Source organism: Crocuta crocuta, unplaced genomic scaffold (assembly GCF_008692635.1).
Source record: "Crocuta crocuta isolate KB4526 unplaced genomic scaffold, BGI_CrCroc_1.0 scaffold95, whole genome shotgun sequence".
NCBI lineage: Eukaryota > Metazoa > Chordata > Mammalia > Carnivora > Hyaenidae > Crocuta > Crocuta crocuta.
In genome coordinates this window covers 3,616,277-3,634,148 of record NW_027530971.1, presented here as the reverse complement: position 1 = coordinate 3,634,148, position 17,872 = coordinate 3,616,277, and the positions used below count along the sequence as shown (strand labels likewise).

Here is a 17,872-nt window from a genome sequence, read left to right as displayed (position 1 = left end):
AGCTTGGGAGGGAGAGAGGGAGAGAATTTTAAGCAGGCCAGATGTGGGGCTCAGTCTTTGACCTGAGCCAAAATTAAGAGTCAGACACTCAACCGACCGGCCCCCTTTGTTAAGATTTTAACTGCCTCTTTTATTTCTTGTTTCTTGTTGCAGGATATTCCAAGATGCTATGGTCAGCATTTTTTGTTTCAGAGTCAGGATAGTGGATGACATGCATCCCATGGAGAGTGGGAAGCATGAGGGGCTGTATTATGAGGGGTAGAGATAACTAAAAGCTCTGTGGATTGGGACTTGTTACTAGATGTCATGGTTAGACAGGAATGCTGAGTTCAGGGAAAGAAAATGGGTTTTCCATAATGGGTAACACCTGGTGCCGTTTTGACACATCTTAGTGATTTATCTGTGGTAAAGTTTCAAACTGGCTTTCCTTTATGCCCACACTATCAGTATATTTATTTTTCCTCAACAAATTTTTGTTTTGTTTTGTTTTCCTTTAATACCTGTGGCTCACCAACTTCATGTAGTTGCTTGTTTCTGAGACCCATCTGTTAGCCTTCACAAGATCCAGTTTTATTCTTTTCCTGGGTAATTCTATAACTTTTCTTCAAGCTATTGTTGTCCTAACAATTTACAGAATTTCTTAATAATTTATAGATGATAATTCATATTTCTTGATGATTTTAAAGATTTTTAAGTAATCTCTACACCCAATATGAGGTTCAAATTTACAATCTTGACATCAAGAGTTGTACGCTCTCCAACTCAGCCAGTCAGGCACCTTTATTTCTTGATAATTTATATATTTAAGGTTTTCTGATACCTTATAGTTTAAAAAAATTTCAAACTTACAAGTGCCTTACAGGTTTTTAAGAGGTTTCTGCCTCATACTATTATTTGATCAGCACAACGGTTTATCAGAGAACAAGAATAATTTGTTCACATCTTATAGATGTTAAGGGCAGAATTGGTTAATAGATTTCTTCTTTTCATTCGTAGAGGTCTAGGTTCTTCTTGGTAGTTTCCAATCTGATGTTCCCTAATCTGATGACAGTGGTAGCACAAATATTATTATGACTATTTTATATACTCAGTATTGAAACTTAAATGGCATGCCTTGTCAGAGTTTTAGAATTAAAAATTAGAATTTTTTCAAGTTTTGGTGTGATCATTTTTCCATTATATAACAAAGGCCTTTTGGTTAAGACATATTGTCAGATCTTGTGTATTTAACTTATGAAGCAAAATGAAAAAGGTTAAAAAGGAAAAATAAAATTTAAATATTACTTGTCTGTGTTAAATTCTTTTACATTATAAAATTAATATATATAAAGTTCACTGAAGAATGTTAAAGTGTCATAAGAAATAATAGTTAAATATTAAAGTTGTTTAAGAATAAAGTCACAGTATTATTAGTCTATTCAATATTATTCTTTAAAATTATTAATACACAAAATGCTCTAAAAGTGTTATACAACCAAATTTCAGGCAATAACTTTTTCTTAGACCTCCTTGATAATTCATTTTATTTCAGAGGAGAGGGGCCACTGAAAACTTCCCAGGCTTTAATTCATCAACTCGAGGTATGTTTTATTTCCATTTTATGCTACTAATTTCATTCTGGGCTAAAAGTGGGTAATAACTGGTTTTCTAAATGATCTACCATGTCATGTTTGTGTGCCTATGTGTGCACACACATGTATAGAGAAAAGTGAAAACGTAGAGGGCTTGCAGTAGCATTTTGTGGGGCATTTTTGGTTATCTTGTTGAGTAAACCTCACATATTATAGGGATATAGCAGAATGGGCTTTGCTGACAGTCAGTATGTGCAATCACAGTAAGTCCTAGGTTTTCCCAAGTAAGTGAAAATATTTTGTCAGCAGATGCATATCCTGCACGCTTTCCTGAATGCCAGAAAGGCTTTTTGGCCTCTTAATGAATGGATTGGTTGAATGATATTGATTAAATGAGAACAACACATGAGAAAGCCTTTGTCATAGGTTTGAGACAAAGAGTTCTTGGTACAGTTTCCTTCTTTCCTTCCACATTCCTGCTGAGTTCAAGCATTTAGGAAAAGATAGACATACTCACACGCACTCTTGTGCCTCTGTGTATCTATGCAACTCCACGTAGCCCCATCCCAAACTCTCCTCCTTCAGGTAGAGGCTTTAGATTGGCAAGCAGTTGCAAGTTTACTTTCCCTAACTCTCACATTAGTTTGTTGCTTTTCTGGAACCAAGGGCATTCTTGCATTTGAAATGTGCAATTTCTATCACTTTATCTATCACCTTTGATTATTTCCGTTGGCATTCCCATTGCTGCCAACTGAGCCTCTTCAGGAAAGGGATTTCAACTTGGGAAGGTGATCAGAGTCAGAAGATTCAAAGAAAATATTTTTCTTTTCTTTTCTTTTCTTTTTTGTAAAGTTGACGATAAGTGAACTATTTCCTTTAAACTAGTTGTAATAAATTCTGGATTTGGTCTGTTCAGTTTGGGTCATATCCATTTGAAGTCCTACAATACCACAGAGAACATTTCACTGCAAAAGATCCACTTGTCACCTTCTCCCTGTGTGAGCTTATTCATTAAACCAGTGTCTACTGAATGTCTACTAACTGGTGGACATGAAATGTTGATCAAGTATTTATTGAGCTAGTACTGTGCGTCAGTTCCTGGGGGTAAGCACTCTTTGGAGAAAAGAGAAAACAAAACCACTGCTGCCCCACAGCTTACATTCTTGTGGGAGGAGGTAGACAGTAGAGAGTTAAGTACACAATGTCCATATATAGGCATTCAGAGATAGAATAATGAAAGATAAAAAGAGAAGTGATAGGAAGGTGGCAAGAAAAGACCTCTAAGGGGGTAACATTTGAGTAATTAATAAAGCGAGAAAGTGAGCGGGATAGTTATCTAGGGGTAGAATATTTCAGGCAAACAGAGCAAGTGCAAAGGCCCTGAGATGTTGGGGTAGGCTGGAGGGGTCTGAAGAATAATATGGAGGCAAATGTGGACGCAATGGAGTGAGCCAGAAGGAAAGTGGTAAAGTATGACATCTCTGTAGCCACTGGAAGAACCTTGACTTTTTTCCCCCACGTATGATGGAAAACCCATTGAGGGTTTTGATCCTGAGTGGCAGGATCTGACTTTGGTTTTAAAAGGTTTTTGGTTTGACTAACAGGGCAAATGATAGTGTCATTTACTTAGCTAGGGAACACTGAGGGAGAAAACCAGACTTAGAGGTTGGACATCAAGCATTTTGTTTTGTTCAAGTAGTATATAAAAGACTGGTGTCAGGATCATTCAAGAATGGAGAGAGGGATTTGAGAGTCATCAGCTTTAAGTTGGCTGTAAAATCATGATACTCTAAGAGACAGACCTGGATCTTGCCCCTGAGAGGTGGGCCAGAAGGGAAGAGATGTAAACAGAAGGTGGTAATGTGGGATAAGGAGGAACGGTATGGGTAAGTGAGTTGTTCTGTTTGGTTAGAATCTAGGTATAAAACTCACTGGTTTCCCTTTTAAAAGATAAGGAAGGGAGTAAAGGACTTTTGCCCTTGAGATCAGTTTGTCCAACAATAGCAAGGTTCTCAGGGTGCTGGATAGAGGGTTAAGGTTAACCCCGAAGGTATTGCCTCCTCCTTCATGTTCTTTATTTAATTCATTACCAAGGCTTGTTACTTTTCTTCACAAACCACCCTCACATTTGCTCTGTTCTCATCTTTCTTACTGCTGCCACCTAATGCTAAGTCTCCCACCTTTTTGTCCCCTGGTGTCTCTTATTCTGAAACATAATGTTACTGTTTAAAAATAATCATTCTAAAATATTCCTCATCTTGTCTGTCCAGCCTGATTTTTCACTGTTCTTTGCTGTCATCCTGTTCTCACTAAATTATAAAATGCATGGTGAATATGCAAGAAATGATCTGAACTGGTTCTCTCAAATGGCTGGTTAAGAAATGTGTACAGGTGACAAACTTTATCTTGCTTAGCTGGAAGTAGGGAACTCCTAACCCTTTTGATCTACAATTCATCACCCTTTTATAGTTGGGGTATTATGAGATGAGCTCCAGATCCTTCTGGGAGCCTGGATATAATTTGTATCATTAAGTATCATGGGTCTTAATGACCCTCCAGAGCATCTGGAGGTTTCCAGGGATTGATTCAGCATCAGATCTGGAAAATCTCCTTCTGAATACAGTTGAACACTTGTGTTTCCTGCGTAGAAGAAAAACTTTAGGAGTTCTATGACATATATGACAATTAGCCATGAGTATATTTCTTATGAACTATCCATAAGATATACATCTAAGTAGTGATACTTTTCCTTTCCACTAGGTTTTTGCTGAAGAAGGCTTAAAGCTTGCTTCAAGTGTACAAGTTCTCTCAAAACAGGTAATGCAACAGGTCTGCCTGCTTGGTGCTAATGGTAATGTCGTGAATACCCACTTTGGGGGAGTATATTATTAAGGTATAAGGGTATTTAAGGTTTAAAAGGTGATGATTCTTGTTGGAGTTATTATAACTTCCTGAATTATTTTTCAGCTGAAAGATGATGACAAGCTTATGCTTCTCCTGGAAATAAACAAGCTAATTCCTTTATGCCACCAGCTCCAGACAATAACTAAGACACCTTTGCAAAATCAAGTGTTTCTAAAGGTAAAAGGAAGAGTGGGTTATTCAGGGAGACACTTGAGAAACTTTCACACTTAACCGGGTTTGCTTCTAGCCCATTTTTCTTCAGAGAGAGTGTGATTACCCACAGAAGGGCAGTTTACTTCCATTTTTCAGGCTTTGATTCCTAGAATCTTTTATCATCTGTACTTATAACAGACTCTGGGGAGCAGTAGGTTCACTAAATTGGCTTTTTGGACATATTTAATTCCACAACACTGAGCAGCTTACCCTTATATCCTGATGTCATCACATGTCTAACCAGGGCACAGATTCCTCACAGTAGGGTCTCCTGCTGTTTGTCTTAGGGAATTTAAGCTTAGGCCAACAAAGCAGAGTGCCAGAAGTTACAAAGTAGGGGGTTCACTGCCACTATTTGGAGTGTGTTAAAAAGCGCCTAAACAGCTCGAAATAGAACTGATTGATTTTCCGTCCATTCTTCCTTGGGGCTCCATGAAATAGGCATGAGTCCTGATGACAACCCTGCACTTGTGTTCTGGGGCCTCCAGTCAGCTCACGTTCCCTAATCCATATTCCTTTTGAGATCCTTTAGATTTCCATAGCGACAAAATGTTATCAGTTTAAAACTCAATCAGTGACACAGCCATTTGAAGTACTCCTTGTAGAAGCTGATTTGCCTGCTTCTGTCATTATAGGTTGATAAGTGTATTACGAAGACAAGATCCATGATGGCTATTTTGGTCCAACTTCTCTCACTTTGCTATAAATTGCTGAAGAAGGTAAATCTGAAAATCACATTTTAAAACTAGTTTCAAGGAAAATGCAAAAGAAATAGTTACTATTTAATTTTGCAATTTTTATTTTAAAAGCAAATGAGAAACTAATTGTCTTCTTTCCAGCTTCAGATGGAAAACAACAGATGGGCCTCAGTTACAAATAAAGACTCTGTGGATGGTAAAACTTGAGAAGCTTTTGGGGTCAGATCTTTGGAACTGCATGTGGTAAAGCTGATATTTTTAGAAAGCAAATGATCCTTTATATTTTCAGAAATTCAACAATTTTATAAAAAAGACAGTAATGAAATCTCGCTTTATTTTCTGATCATGAAAGTGATTGTGAAGCTTTTGGACAACTAATAAATGCCATGGTAGTTCCTAGATTCCTAATTGCAGCGTGAATTTAAAATGGCACATTGCCACTAACAACATTCTTGGAAGTCAAACCAAATATACAGTCTTAATGACAGTTTAATCCAAAGAATCTATTTTGAATATGTGCTCAGCTTTGGCATAAAATACCTAATTTCTTCTTTTCTTTTTTTATTTATGCTTACCATCTAGAACACTAATTTTCAACAGAAAATATATAGTCGACTGGGTAAATGCAGGGGTTTCCTTAAATCTGTGGACTCTTCTTCAGTTGTTCTGTGCACCAGTTGTGACTGGCCTCTTTGCTGTTCTGTCATAGATTATTCATGCTACGAGCACGTTTGTTCTCTAACACGCATTTCATTAGCACAGACCGTTTCTTGTGCTGCATGTGTCCCTCCCCCATTCCCAAACTAGGGTCATGGAGCTCACTCCACGGAATCCTATAGGAACTCACTAGGAGATGGCTTTCACTTCTCCTTCCACCGTAGCTGGCCTGTCTACCTTCAACATTAGCTGGCATCCTAAGCCTGTCTCACTGGTATAAGAAAATAGTCTTTGAACTATCCTTTTCTGTACTGACAATGGAATGGAAGAACCGAGATGTTTTAAAATAAATTCTGAATAATCGTTCATTTTGTATATGTGCCTTTGGAATGTTCATTATAAAATAAACATCTTATGTCTTTTTAATTTAGGGTTTAAAGCTTTTCTTGTTTTTGTTTGGGGTGGGCTTTCATTGAAGGATCTAATTTATATGTTCTGTCCTTCTAGTAGAGTTAACTTTGTTTTGGCTCAAAATTTTGATAGTGCTAATAAAATGCCAATGCTTTGAAATTTATTTCAAAATCTGATAGGACACGTCAGTTGCCAAATGGTAGTTATATAAGCTTGTCTGATATTGTTATCTGGGTCATCCATCACAATCAATATTCACAAGATCCTGAAGAACCACAGTACCATCAATTAGCTACTCACTATTTTATTGAAGGAAACTTGAACTTACCATCAGCCTTTAGGAGAAAATAGGATACATTCAGCTTGGTCAATGACCTAGATAAAATACTTTTTATAAAAATTATCAAGCATGCAAAAAAAAAAAATTATCAAGCATGCATTTTAGTCCCTGAAACAAAAATATTCTTTAAAATTACAATAGAAGTAATGGGAAAGCAGTGTGAGGTAATGTTATATGTAAAATATATATATATATATACATACATACAGACAATAACATACATATACACACACACACACATATATTATTGTCTATTTACTGTCTTTAGTATCTTTGTTTTATAGTGTCTCCAGCTACTCAAAATGGGGATCTGCTGGTTTGTGCTTACATTTTCGGCTCATAGCACCATCAGTGTAGGTGTTTGTAAAGTTACTACCTATATTATGTCTGGTGCATATATTTAGGGGATAGTCATGTTGGCACTCAAGAAGTTTTTCTTGTGAATCAAAAATAACGTATAGATTTATTCTTTAACGTATAAAGAATACTTTAACATACCTGAAATGAGAATATTCTGCTAAGTTCAGGTAGGGGTGAGGAAGGGATGACTTATGACTTCAACAGCATAAGAGGATAGAAAACCAAAGGAATTTACAAGTAAGGTGATTTCTTCTGTTTTAAATCTTCTGTTTTATTTACAGAGATATTTAAATATACACATATTGCAGCACTGAAGAAAAAATAACAATTTATAAAGTCCTTTTATTTGAAATTCACTGTAAATAAGTACACAAATTAATCAGTTTTGTTTTTAGTTAAGATGATGTGAAAGTTTTTGTTCCATCCAAAGGCATGTTTGTGTAAATAAGTACACAAAATTAATCAGTTTTGTTTTTCGTTAAGATGATGTGAAAGTTTTTGTTCCATCCAAGGCATGTGTGTCTTTGGATTACAGCAACTCCTTGGGTGGCTACCCTGTAGCTCGAGTGTGAGGCTGAGCGACTACAACACTGCATCACATCACTTCCATGGGAGGAAGGCCCTTCCCAAGCCTTTTCCTCATTCCCTCATTTAGGAAGCCTCGGTGTTACACTCAGCTTCGTTGCAGGCCACCCCAGTGGTGGAAGGGGCAGAGGGCGTATAGTCTACACTCTGCTTCTCCCCGATGACCTAAAGGGAGCTGGGGCTGAAGGGGTGGCACTAGCATTTTTGGTAGTGTCACTCAGAAACAGATTCAGTAAAAAAGGCCCAATTTTCTTTAACTTCAAACTGAGGGAAAATCCAGGCAAAAACAATAACCATGCCATAACATTCAAACAAAAGCATGTCAAAATGCAGTAGTATTTACCAATGGGTTATAGGATGATGGGCCAATTATTTTTACTCTGCTACTTCAAGCAGCTGTCTTGTCCAAATTTTCCTCAAAGTGCTTTTGTTTGTTTTTAATCAAAAAACAAAAACAAAAAAAAAATCCCTTGCTTGACAGTTGTTACATAAAAGCAAAAGGAGAACAGAGTGAGTACACGGGCAGGACAGAGGACAAAGCAGGAACAGAGGCTTGTTACGCAAGACAAAGGCAGAAACGTGGGTTAATTTTGAGATCAGGCATGTGTGGACGACCGGGTGTGAAGCATCTTCACATGTGCTGGTTCCGTGCGCTGCTGGCTCGGGCCAGGGAGGCGTGCGCACGCCGTGCTGTGTCCCTACTTCGCGGTCCTCAGGACGCAGCTGTCGTGGCATGAATGCGCTTCACCACGACTTCTTCATACTGTTTTTGTGTCAGTAACCCATCTGTTATGCTTCTGCTTTCTTCAAATTTGGGCAACACAACTGCAATGTAGCCTTCAGTGGATGGCTAGAAAGGCAATAGAATATTTACTACTGTCATGTAGATGTGTACAACCAGATAAAAAGCGTGTGGCCGGGATCATACTTTTTCCTCCCTGCTTTACCTTCTCTTGAAGAATAGATGGCTCATGGAGAATGTTTTCATTCACTTCCATCAACCGTCCTCTAACACAGCTATTTAAAAAAAATTGTTTTAAAGAAAAATATTACCTCTTTGTTTCTTCTAAGTCGTGGTTAAAAAGTAACTCACCTAGATATGGTGTATTCTTCTCCATCTGAGCAGTAAATCTTACACAGAGGTGCAAGCTCTGTTAGAAACTGTGCCCCCTGGTAATAAAAGGGAAGAAGTCATTAAATGGTGTATGTGTTCACTTTCCCTTGAGAGGCAGCCCTCAGTACTATGATAGAATAGATTCCTGGAGCTAGTGTTTTAAGTAAAAATGACTTTAGTACAGAAAAACTATTTTTTTATGCAAACATTTATGTGAGTGCCTATTACGGGGTGCTAGAATCACAGGCTCTAGGGGAAAGAGCAGACTAAGACACATGAAGTAACAGGTAGTTTAAAGATTAAGAATATATCTTATCTTTAAATGAGAAAGGTACATTATGGTTACATATAAAGATTCCAAAAGTGTAAGAAAATCCACCAATAAGCAATAATGTAAAATTCAACATGACAGTATGACAGCAATATTATACAGTTATTTTCATTAAGATCCTAACTTTTTTTTATATTAGAGCTTACTAAATAAACTTCTTTATTAGGGTTCATTATTAACTTTTTGAAGTGGTGATATTTTTCTAATTAAAAAGAATTTAAGGAAAATTTAGAAAAATAGAAAAGTTTTAAATAGCAAATAAGAATAGTTTACCCATTAGAATAGTATACCCTATAACCCCGAATACTACATTTTGACATTCATCTGTTTGAATGCTAGGCATGGGTATCGTTTCACATACTCTACTATATGGATGTGTTTGCAGGAGGTTCTGACCAATGTCTACAAGGAAACTCACGGGAAACCCATGCATGCTTTTCTCATGTGTTGCTCACTTTTTTTCCCAGAAATTTTTCCTAAAGTGAACATGGGTATTTGAGGTCAAGATGCTATTCTCTGTGACCTCTCTACCACTCAAAACATTGGATAGCATACAGATGCTACCCCATTGGCTTTAGTCCACTGTATGTGGGTACTTCATTTCAAAATACTAGTCAGTATGACTCCTCACTTTTGGGAGGAGGGGCTGGGGATTTGTCCCTGAGGGTGTATCCATCACTGGGTCTGTATTAAAAGGGCAGAAATGTTTTGACCCCTTTTTATCACCTCCCTTGGGAGAATGATTGGCAGTGCTAAGATTCAATCACATCTTATCTGTAGTGGGTTCCACATATAGGACCTTCTCTGTTCATTGAAAGTAAAAATATTGCTACTATTTTGGACAAAGATTTATCATAGCAACCTTACAAGCACTAGCTGTTATACTTGTAATTTGTAGACTTTATTTTTTAAGAAAGGTTCATGCTTTTCTAAGTCCATGTGCTTCCTGAGCAAGGAAAAATCAATACTTGTAAGGTACATTATTAGGGGATTTCAGGCCTACAAAGGGGAGTATAAAGGGTCTCCTAGAACAGTGAGGGTAATTAGCGGAAACTCTTAGTATCAAGTCAGAAAATGAAGGAGCTAAATCATCCACTGAAACTTTCCTATCCTGTAGTTATTTCAGGATACTTCTGTATGTTCCTGAATTGTCCTTGGTGTGATGCTCTCTTTTAATAAAATGTGTCCATCCTGCCTAGAGTTGTGGAGGGCAGAGAGAACACTATGTACAACTGAGCACTGTGTGGTGCTACAGGTGACTAGATATGTATTAAATCGGCAAAGATGAAAGAATGGAAACTGGTGAGGAGCAAATAGTTATTTTGTTCTCACATTAATTTTTTTTACTACTTCAGGATCTATATATATTTTTTTAATTTACATTTGAAAATACATGGTAAAGAAGAGTTGGTCACCTAAGTTTTATAGAACTCAAGATGCTGGCTTAATAAAACTAGAAGAGACATAAAACCTTGTTTATTGGTATTAAGGTTGTCCTTTCAGAGGTCTGCCTTCTCCATCCTCCACCCCGGGAATGACGGGAACAGTGGCACAGAACCAAAAGTACGACAAATCCTTTTCCTCCTGAAATACCCATTTTTTGGTCTAAGAATTTCTTTAAGATTAAAGTATTCTTAAAATCAGCACATCAAACTGTCAGGGAAGTATGCTGAGCACAGATCACTGGATTCCAAGACTGACTGGATCTATCACTACTATGACACTGAAGATTTAAGTAGAGAATTACAGGAACATACCCGCTTACATTTGCCAGAGACCTTGTTCTGAAGTCTACTACAGTTGGTGCTGATTTGATAGGAAATGCTTTTGATTGTTTTTCCACTTTGAAGAACTGGATGAGATTCTGCCAATGTGATGACACATATTCTGTAAGGAGCAAAAATGTGGTGCTATGTTATTGCTTGGAAGACTTCTTCCTCATACTACACTCCTACTCAAAATATCGTTTCCCCCCATTTTCCTCTGGCTACTGCTGGAGCTTAACTATAGACAGGAATGCAATAATAAAAGAGGAGGAGTGAGACTGAACTTCCTGCCCAGGAAAAGGAAGAGCATTAGAAGTCACTGAGGTAGCTCAGTGACTTAAGAGCTACTCTTAGCTTAGAGTCATTAGGTAGCACTGAGGTAGATGAGAAGGCAGGCACGCCCTCTCCTTAAGGTCCTCCATTGGGATGTTTGGGTAATCAAGTCTGTTTGGAGTAGACACTGAAAGGCTCAATCTTGTCAGCCCAATTCTTCAAATAAATGCCATTTCAACACAGTGTTAGATAATCATTTAATGACCATTTGTTCAATCCAAGACCATACCAGGCTGCAATACCAGAAACTTTTTATAATTTAAAATTCCTAATTTGCTTACCGGTTGGAGTGCTGTAGTATACAGTGGTCCTCACAAGGTTTGCCTTTGACATCTAGAAGAATGAATGAATCTGTTGGTTGTTGGGTCAGCATTTACTGCCACTGTGCGGTACTTTCTTTGGTTCATACAGATAATTCTGAAGATTGAACTCATAGTTTGGTATCTCTTCATTACTCAAAAAGATATACATAAAGGCTTCCTGTAAATTATTTAAAGGGACCTGGCCCAGATGGGATCATTCAATCAATATTAAAGTGATTATTAACTCTTTGCTCCATCCTCACTTTAAAATGAGTACACTTAGGGGTGCCTGAGTGGCTCAGTGGGTTGAACATCTGACTTTGGCTCAGCTCATGATCTCAGGGTTTGTGGGTTCCAGCCCCCTGTTGGACTCTGTTCTGACGGCTCACAGCCTAGAGCCTGCTTCCGATTCTGTGTCTCCTTCACTCTCTGCTTCCCCCTACTCATTCCCTTTCTCTCTCAAAAATGAACATTAAAAAAATATATTTAAAATGAGTATACTCATTATTTCTATTAGAAAAAGTGCCATTAGCGACACATTCTTTGTATAATACGACAGCATACATTTTGTTGGTTAATTTTAGGGTGACCAACTCTTTCTGATTTACCCAGGGAGGTCTCGATGTTAGCTCTAAAAGTCTCAGATTCTGGGAAACCCCTCAGTTTTGGATAAACTGGGACAGTAAGTCACCGTACATTTGCCTAAATTAAATACCACAATATTTTTTTAAAAATGAGTACACCTATTATCCCTGAATGAAAGGGAGCAAGTGGGGCCTAGAGAAGAGTCCTCAAGGATGCTCCCACCACCGATACTTACTGGGTACACAACGCAGTACAACACGGTATCTACTTCCAACTGACACATGTATGATACTGGCAACTTTTAGGAAAACTGTTAGGTTCTGCTTCCTATGCCTCTATTCGAACCCACCTCTTCTCTCCATCCCTGCCTCTACTATAGTTTTCGATCTGATCACTTAAATCATTGCGTGTATGCCCACTAATATAGGATTGAGCCCGTCGAATCCGGCGAAAGCACTCCAGCCCCTGCCTTCTTTGGTGGGGATCTCATCTTAGACTACTACTATCTTCCCGCAAGCGACCCACCCTTGAACTCGCGCTATGTCGCCATCCCCAGAGTGCGTCCGGTTGTATTTCAGGACTCCGAGTCTGCAATTGCCATTCCTTCCGCCTAGAAGGGAACAGAGAGATCCAGTTCCTCCAGACGTGGGGAGGAAGCGCCGGGGTAATTGCGCGCGGCTTATCATCTGTCACCACCGTCCCTACAGCCTCAGGCCAATGCGGCCGAACACAAACCGACACCATCCCCCTCTTACCGGCTTTGTACCACCGAGTGAAGTAACGATCCACGAGCGAAGGCACTGCGGGTTCCGGGGCCTCGGGCTCGGTAGCCATGGCGACCACAGTCGCCACTAACCCCCGCTCTCCGGGACCCCAGCACTTCCTCTTCGCAGGCCCCGGAGGAGGGCGTACTTCCGGCGCGCGGCCCACGGCGTGCGCACGCGCGCTGCTCTCCTGGCCCCGTAGACCCAGCCACTGACGCTTCTCAGTAGGGTGCTTTGGAGTCCGACGTCAAAGCGGGACTCGAATACAGTAGTGTGGGCGGCAGGGCAGAGGGACAGAGGTGGAGGGGCGGCGCAGCTCCCTACCTCCACCTTGTCTGGGCTACGGAGAAGGCCGGCCACACCTTCTCCGCCTCGTGACGTCACTCACGCGCCGCCGGTGGTGTGTCCCATCTGCTTCACACGCACATTGCCGTTTCACCGGTTGTCCCTCCGACCCCTTTCCATCACTACTCCCGGGCGTCCAGCGGCCCGGAGGCCCAGTTCGCGTCCGGAAGGCTGGAGAGCCGCGGACAGAGAGAGGCGTGTGCGCAGCCCCGGGCGTGCTCCGGAAGGCTGGCTGCGCGTGACTGAGGAGGCGAGGGCAGAGCACCGCTGCTTGCGGGTCCTCGCAGCGGGGTGCAGGTGAGCGTTCGGAGGACTCACTCGGGGTGGGGGAGGGAAGGGAGCACGGAACCAGGCGCGTCCTCAGGGGATGTCCTGAGGAAGAGGACCCCCGAGCGTGCAAACTCTCCCTGCTGCAGGAAACCGGGGAGTGGAGTGTGGCGTGATCACCTTTGCCCTTAAGTTCTCTTCCCGCAGACTTGCCACCTGCGCCGTCCGGGGTCTCTGCGGCACGCAGCATGCCGGGAAGACGTGTTGCTCCCTGGGTGGCACATTTACCAGCCTCCGGATTCCTTGCAGGAGTGGACAGTACAGCTGAACCAATTAATGCACCAAATAAAGCGGATCAGTTAACGTGTGACTGCTGTTAACTGAAGTGGATTTGTGTTGCGCGCTGCTTCTCGCGTCTGACGTTTTCGTGGAGGTGCCCCCCTGTGCTTCTCGATCTCCTGTGGTGTATTATGTGACCCTCTCTCCCTTTAAACTGTGACCTCCGTATGGGCAGTGACAGAATCCTCTCGTCTTCAGATCCTAGCATTTACCAAGTGCTTAGTAAGTGTTTGATGTAGGCCACAAACCGAGTCATGGGATTAATTAGATACTGTGCAGGGGATTGGAACTGTATTGCACGACAGAACTAACCAGTGAATAGTTTAATATGAAATATGAGCAAAAACAAGGGGAAGACCGTTTTCATCTTGGGGGACGGAGAGAATAGAAATGTCATGTCCTCAAATAGGAGAAACTCATTTGTATAGGATAATAGAAGTATTTCATTTTCCAGGTTGTATTTGATGTGCTTGTTGAGACATCCTGGTGATAATATCAAGAGGTTGAAAACGTGGGTTCATTGTTCACTTTGGGGACAGTCCGGGCTAGACAGATCTAATCAGCATATTAGTGAGCTGCCTGGTACTTGTAGTCATGGGCATGATAATTAGCCAAGAGGAGAAAGGATGGAGGAGCAAGGGTGGAGGAGTTGCCAGAAATTTCATAGAGGATACAGGATTGCTCTGCGGTACGAAGAGATCTTTAGCACAGTTCAGGGCTGGGAAAAGCCTAATCATCGAGTTGGGAGATTAGAGATGTAAAAGAAGGGGTGCTAATAAGTTGAGGTCTCAGGGGAGTGTGGAGGCTGTTACTTCCCTAACCTTGAAAAGGAGTAGGGATGCTTCTGAGAAGGTAAGGGAATAAGGATGATGGGTGTGAACAGTTAAAGAAGTTCGTTTTGAGCTTAGAAGGGCTGGGTTGGTGGGAGGTGAATTAATAGCTCACCTTTCCCAGTGATTTCGGAAGTTCTGTGCCTTGAGAACTCCGGTTGTTTGCTGTGTTTGGCACTCAGGGTCCAATCAGGAAAGTAGAAACCACACAGTGTTTCACCTGAATTTAACATGAAGAATTGGTTAAGTAGCTATTGGAGGAATAAGAAGCAAAACGGAGCAGTGAAGTAACGAAACGTAAACTGATGAAAGTAGCTATTAACACTTAGCTTGGGACTTCGGTTCAAAACAAGGGAAAGTGGAGTTACGGTGACCTAATCTTGGCGGAGAGGCACCATAAAGCTGGGACTCTGACTGCTGGCATTGATGACTCTGGGAGTCAGAGGAGTCCTGCGCTCTGCATTTCAGTGTCTGCAGAGAGACTGCCCGGGTAGTGCTCATATCTTTTGGGGTGGGCTGATGAGGTTGGTGCTGGGAGTGCAGGGACTGGGACTTGTGGCTTAATAGAATCCAAGTTCGCAGAGAGGAAAACATTTTGATGATCCGATGATAGCGACAGTGACAGCACAATTATTGTTAGATAAACTAGCACGAAAGACAGACAGGAGACTATATGTTGGACCTGTTTTGCCCATCTGTTCTGTCTTCTTCTCTACCACTTGCTTATTCCTCTGTAGCCAAGCATTCTCTCATCTCCAATCTAGCCATCCTTTCAGGTCTATCCTGTGTCAGTGGTCATCCGGATGATGTTTGAAGAGGAAACGTCCGTGATTTTTATATTTCTTGTAAACCCAAGCTTTCTATATAGAATTAGATCTAAATAAAAAACCTGCATGATGTAATAGAGGTTCAAATAATTTCTAGAAGTTCTTGAACCTAAATGTCACCAAAGCTTACAAAACCATTATTGGCCTTGATTTTCTTCCTCGCTCCCACCATGTAATGTATGGTCTTGCCTTCCTCTTCACTCACATTACATGTTGTATTTTCATATTGCACTTACCATTATGTGCTGTGGTAGTGTGAAGATTAACTCATCTTTATTCTTGCATAGATGAGAGAATTCACCTTGGATTAAGGTGATAATAAGGCCATTGTGGTCTGTATATTGCCACCCCTAACATAAGTTAGGGATTTCTAGTTATACACTGTATAAACTTTAAATGTATCTGGATATAAATATCCAGTATATTAGCATTCATTTTTTTTTCCTCTTAGCTAATGTTATGCACTTAAGCAGGTCCGATTTTGCCAGACCAAAGTAGGCTCCCTATTTATCATTCTTTTTCCACCTTTTCTATTTTACTGATAAAAACCAGGCCAGGAAAGCCAAATTATCTAAACTACGATCAAGTCACCAGACTCCTCAGTATTTATTGGTCATCACTGTGACTGCCGTAATAGCATGGTGTGTTTTTTTTCCTCCCTGAGACCAGTACATCTTTTATTTCTGTCTTTAATTTCAGTATTTATTTTTTATTTTTTTTTTAATGTTTATTTATTTTGGAGAGAGAGAGAGACAGTGTGAGTGGAGGAGGGGCAGAGAGAGGGAGACACAGAATTGGGAGCAGGCTGCAGGCTCTGACCTGTCATCACAGAGCCTGATGTGGGGCTTGAACCCATGAACCAGGAGATCATGACCTAGGCTAAAGTTGGATGCTTAACCAACAAGCCACCCCCGCGCCCCAGTATTTATTTTTTAAGTGAACATGTAAAACCAGTTTACAAATAAATTTACCTGGTAATGTTAAAGCCATTTTCTTCTTGATTTTCTTCAACTGACAGGGTATGTATATGGAGTTTTATATGATTTTATTTTATTATTTTTAAAATGTTTATTTATTTATTTTGAGACAGAGCCTGACGTGGGGCTTGATCCTATGAAATGTGAGATCATGTCCTGTGAGTGGGGCTCAGTCTTAACAAACCATGAGATCATGGCCTCAGCCGAAGTCAAGAGCCATTTGGACACTCAACTAACTGAGCCACCCAGGAACCGCTGATTTTATAAATCAGTCAGGTTATAAAGATATTTGAATATGCAAAAATAAAATGTTTTCCTATTTATTTTGATCTTTTCAACTTTCCTGAGAATAACTGATGTTAAATCATTTTGAAGAAAAAATTTTAAAGTTGAGGATCTTGTCTCTTCCAAAGATTGAAAACGTAAAGTAGTTTTCAGAACCTCCATTTGTAGACCATAGATAAACCAGTGAATTGGTGAGGTTGTGACCACAACCTTATGTGGGTTCAGATTGGGTCATTTTATTTTTTTCTTGGTTATTCTAACTACCACATCCCTGCCCCTGAATCATTATGCTTAATTTGACTGTCATTTGTCACCATTAGGGAGGCTATTCCTTTCTGTCAGAGTAATTCTTCATCAAGAGATATTTGTACTTTCAGGAATTGCTTCATCATGAGAAATTTAAAGTTACTTCGGACCCTGGAGTTCAGGGATATTCAGGCTGCGGGGAAGCCTCAATGCTTTTGTCTCCGAACTGAACAGAGGACGGTGCTCATTGGCTCAGACCATGGACTGATAGAAGTAGACCCTGTCACTAGAGAAGTAAGTGACTGATGGAGAATGCCTCGCGCTTGCATGACTTGACCTTTCTTTTTCCAAACTTACTTCCCCCATAGTCTTTACGTTAAATCTTACTGAACTTGTATCCTCCTAAATGAACATTTCCTTTGCTTTATATTGATATCATATGAGATGTTACTTGCATAGTAACCTACCTTTAACTCTACTTCTGTTTCAAATGTAAGTTGGCAAAACTCTGACATTATATTTATGTGGGTTCCCTACTTGTTACCCTACCCATCATGTAAACACTATTTATAACAGTGGATCTCAACTGGGAATGCAAATGAAAACTGCAAGTTTAAAAGCTCTTTGAGTTGATTCTGATAACTTTCCTTAATTATATTTTGCTACTTCCATATTTTAGGTGATTACATTCTTAGTTCTTTTCCCCTATACTATAGAAATCTTAGAAAACCATAATTATTAGGTTCATGTTTTATTGGGCATTTTTTAAGAGACCAGCCTTCTTTTGTTTAGTATTTGCTTGGCAAAAAGGTCCCATTAACT

The 17,872-nt window shown here is 40.1% G+C and overlaps 3 protein-coding genes across 3 annotated transcripts in view; 2 read left to right on the top strand and 1 right to left on the bottom strand.

Moving 5' to 3' along the window:
- Window positions 1-6,418, top strand: part of CTNNAL1 (catenin alpha like 1) — a 59,860-nt gene extending 53,442 nt beyond the window's left edge. The window contains exons 16-20 of the mRNA XM_077769760.1: window positions 1,532-1,580; window positions 4,332-4,388; window positions 4,539-4,652; window positions 5,324-5,407; window positions 5,528-6,418. Of these exons, the coding sequence (XP_077625886.1) occupies window positions 1,532-1,580; window positions 4,332-4,388; window positions 4,539-4,652; window positions 5,324-5,407; window positions 5,528-5,593 (370 nt within the window). The 3' untranslated portion in view covers window positions 5,594-6,418. The remainder of the gene's footprint in view (window positions 1-1,531; window positions 1,581-4,331; window positions 4,389-4,538; window positions 4,653-5,323; window positions 5,408-5,527) is intronic.
- A 1,058-nt stretch (window positions 6,419-7,476) lies between these two features.
- ABITRAM (actin binding transcription modulator) lies at window positions 7,477-13,130 on the bottom strand. The gene is made up of 6 exons (XM_077769840.1): window positions 12,926-13,130; window positions 11,565-11,616; window positions 10,942-11,071; window positions 8,833-8,909; window positions 8,687-8,756; window positions 7,477-8,589 (listed from the first exon to the last, which is right to left on the bottom strand). The coding sequence occupies exons 1-6, from the start codon at window positions 13,002-13,004 to the stop codon at window positions 8,452-8,454; spliced, it is 546 nt and encodes a 181-aa protein (XP_077625966.1). The 5' UTR covers window positions 13,005-13,130; the 3' UTR covers window positions 7,477-8,451.
- A 25-nt stretch (window positions 13,131-13,155) lies between these two features.
- The window catches only part of ELP1 (elongator acetyltransferase complex subunit 1), a 59,429-nt gene continuing 54,712 nt past the window's right edge, over window positions 13,156-17,872 (top strand). Inside the window, exons 1-2 of the mRNA XM_077769839.1 lie at window positions 13,156-13,576; window positions 17,182-17,344. Of these exons, the coding sequence (XP_077625965.1) occupies window positions 17,195-17,344 (150 nt within the window). The 5' untranslated portion in view covers window positions 13,156-13,576; window positions 17,182-17,194. The remainder of the gene's footprint in view (window positions 13,577-17,181; window positions 17,345-17,872) is intronic.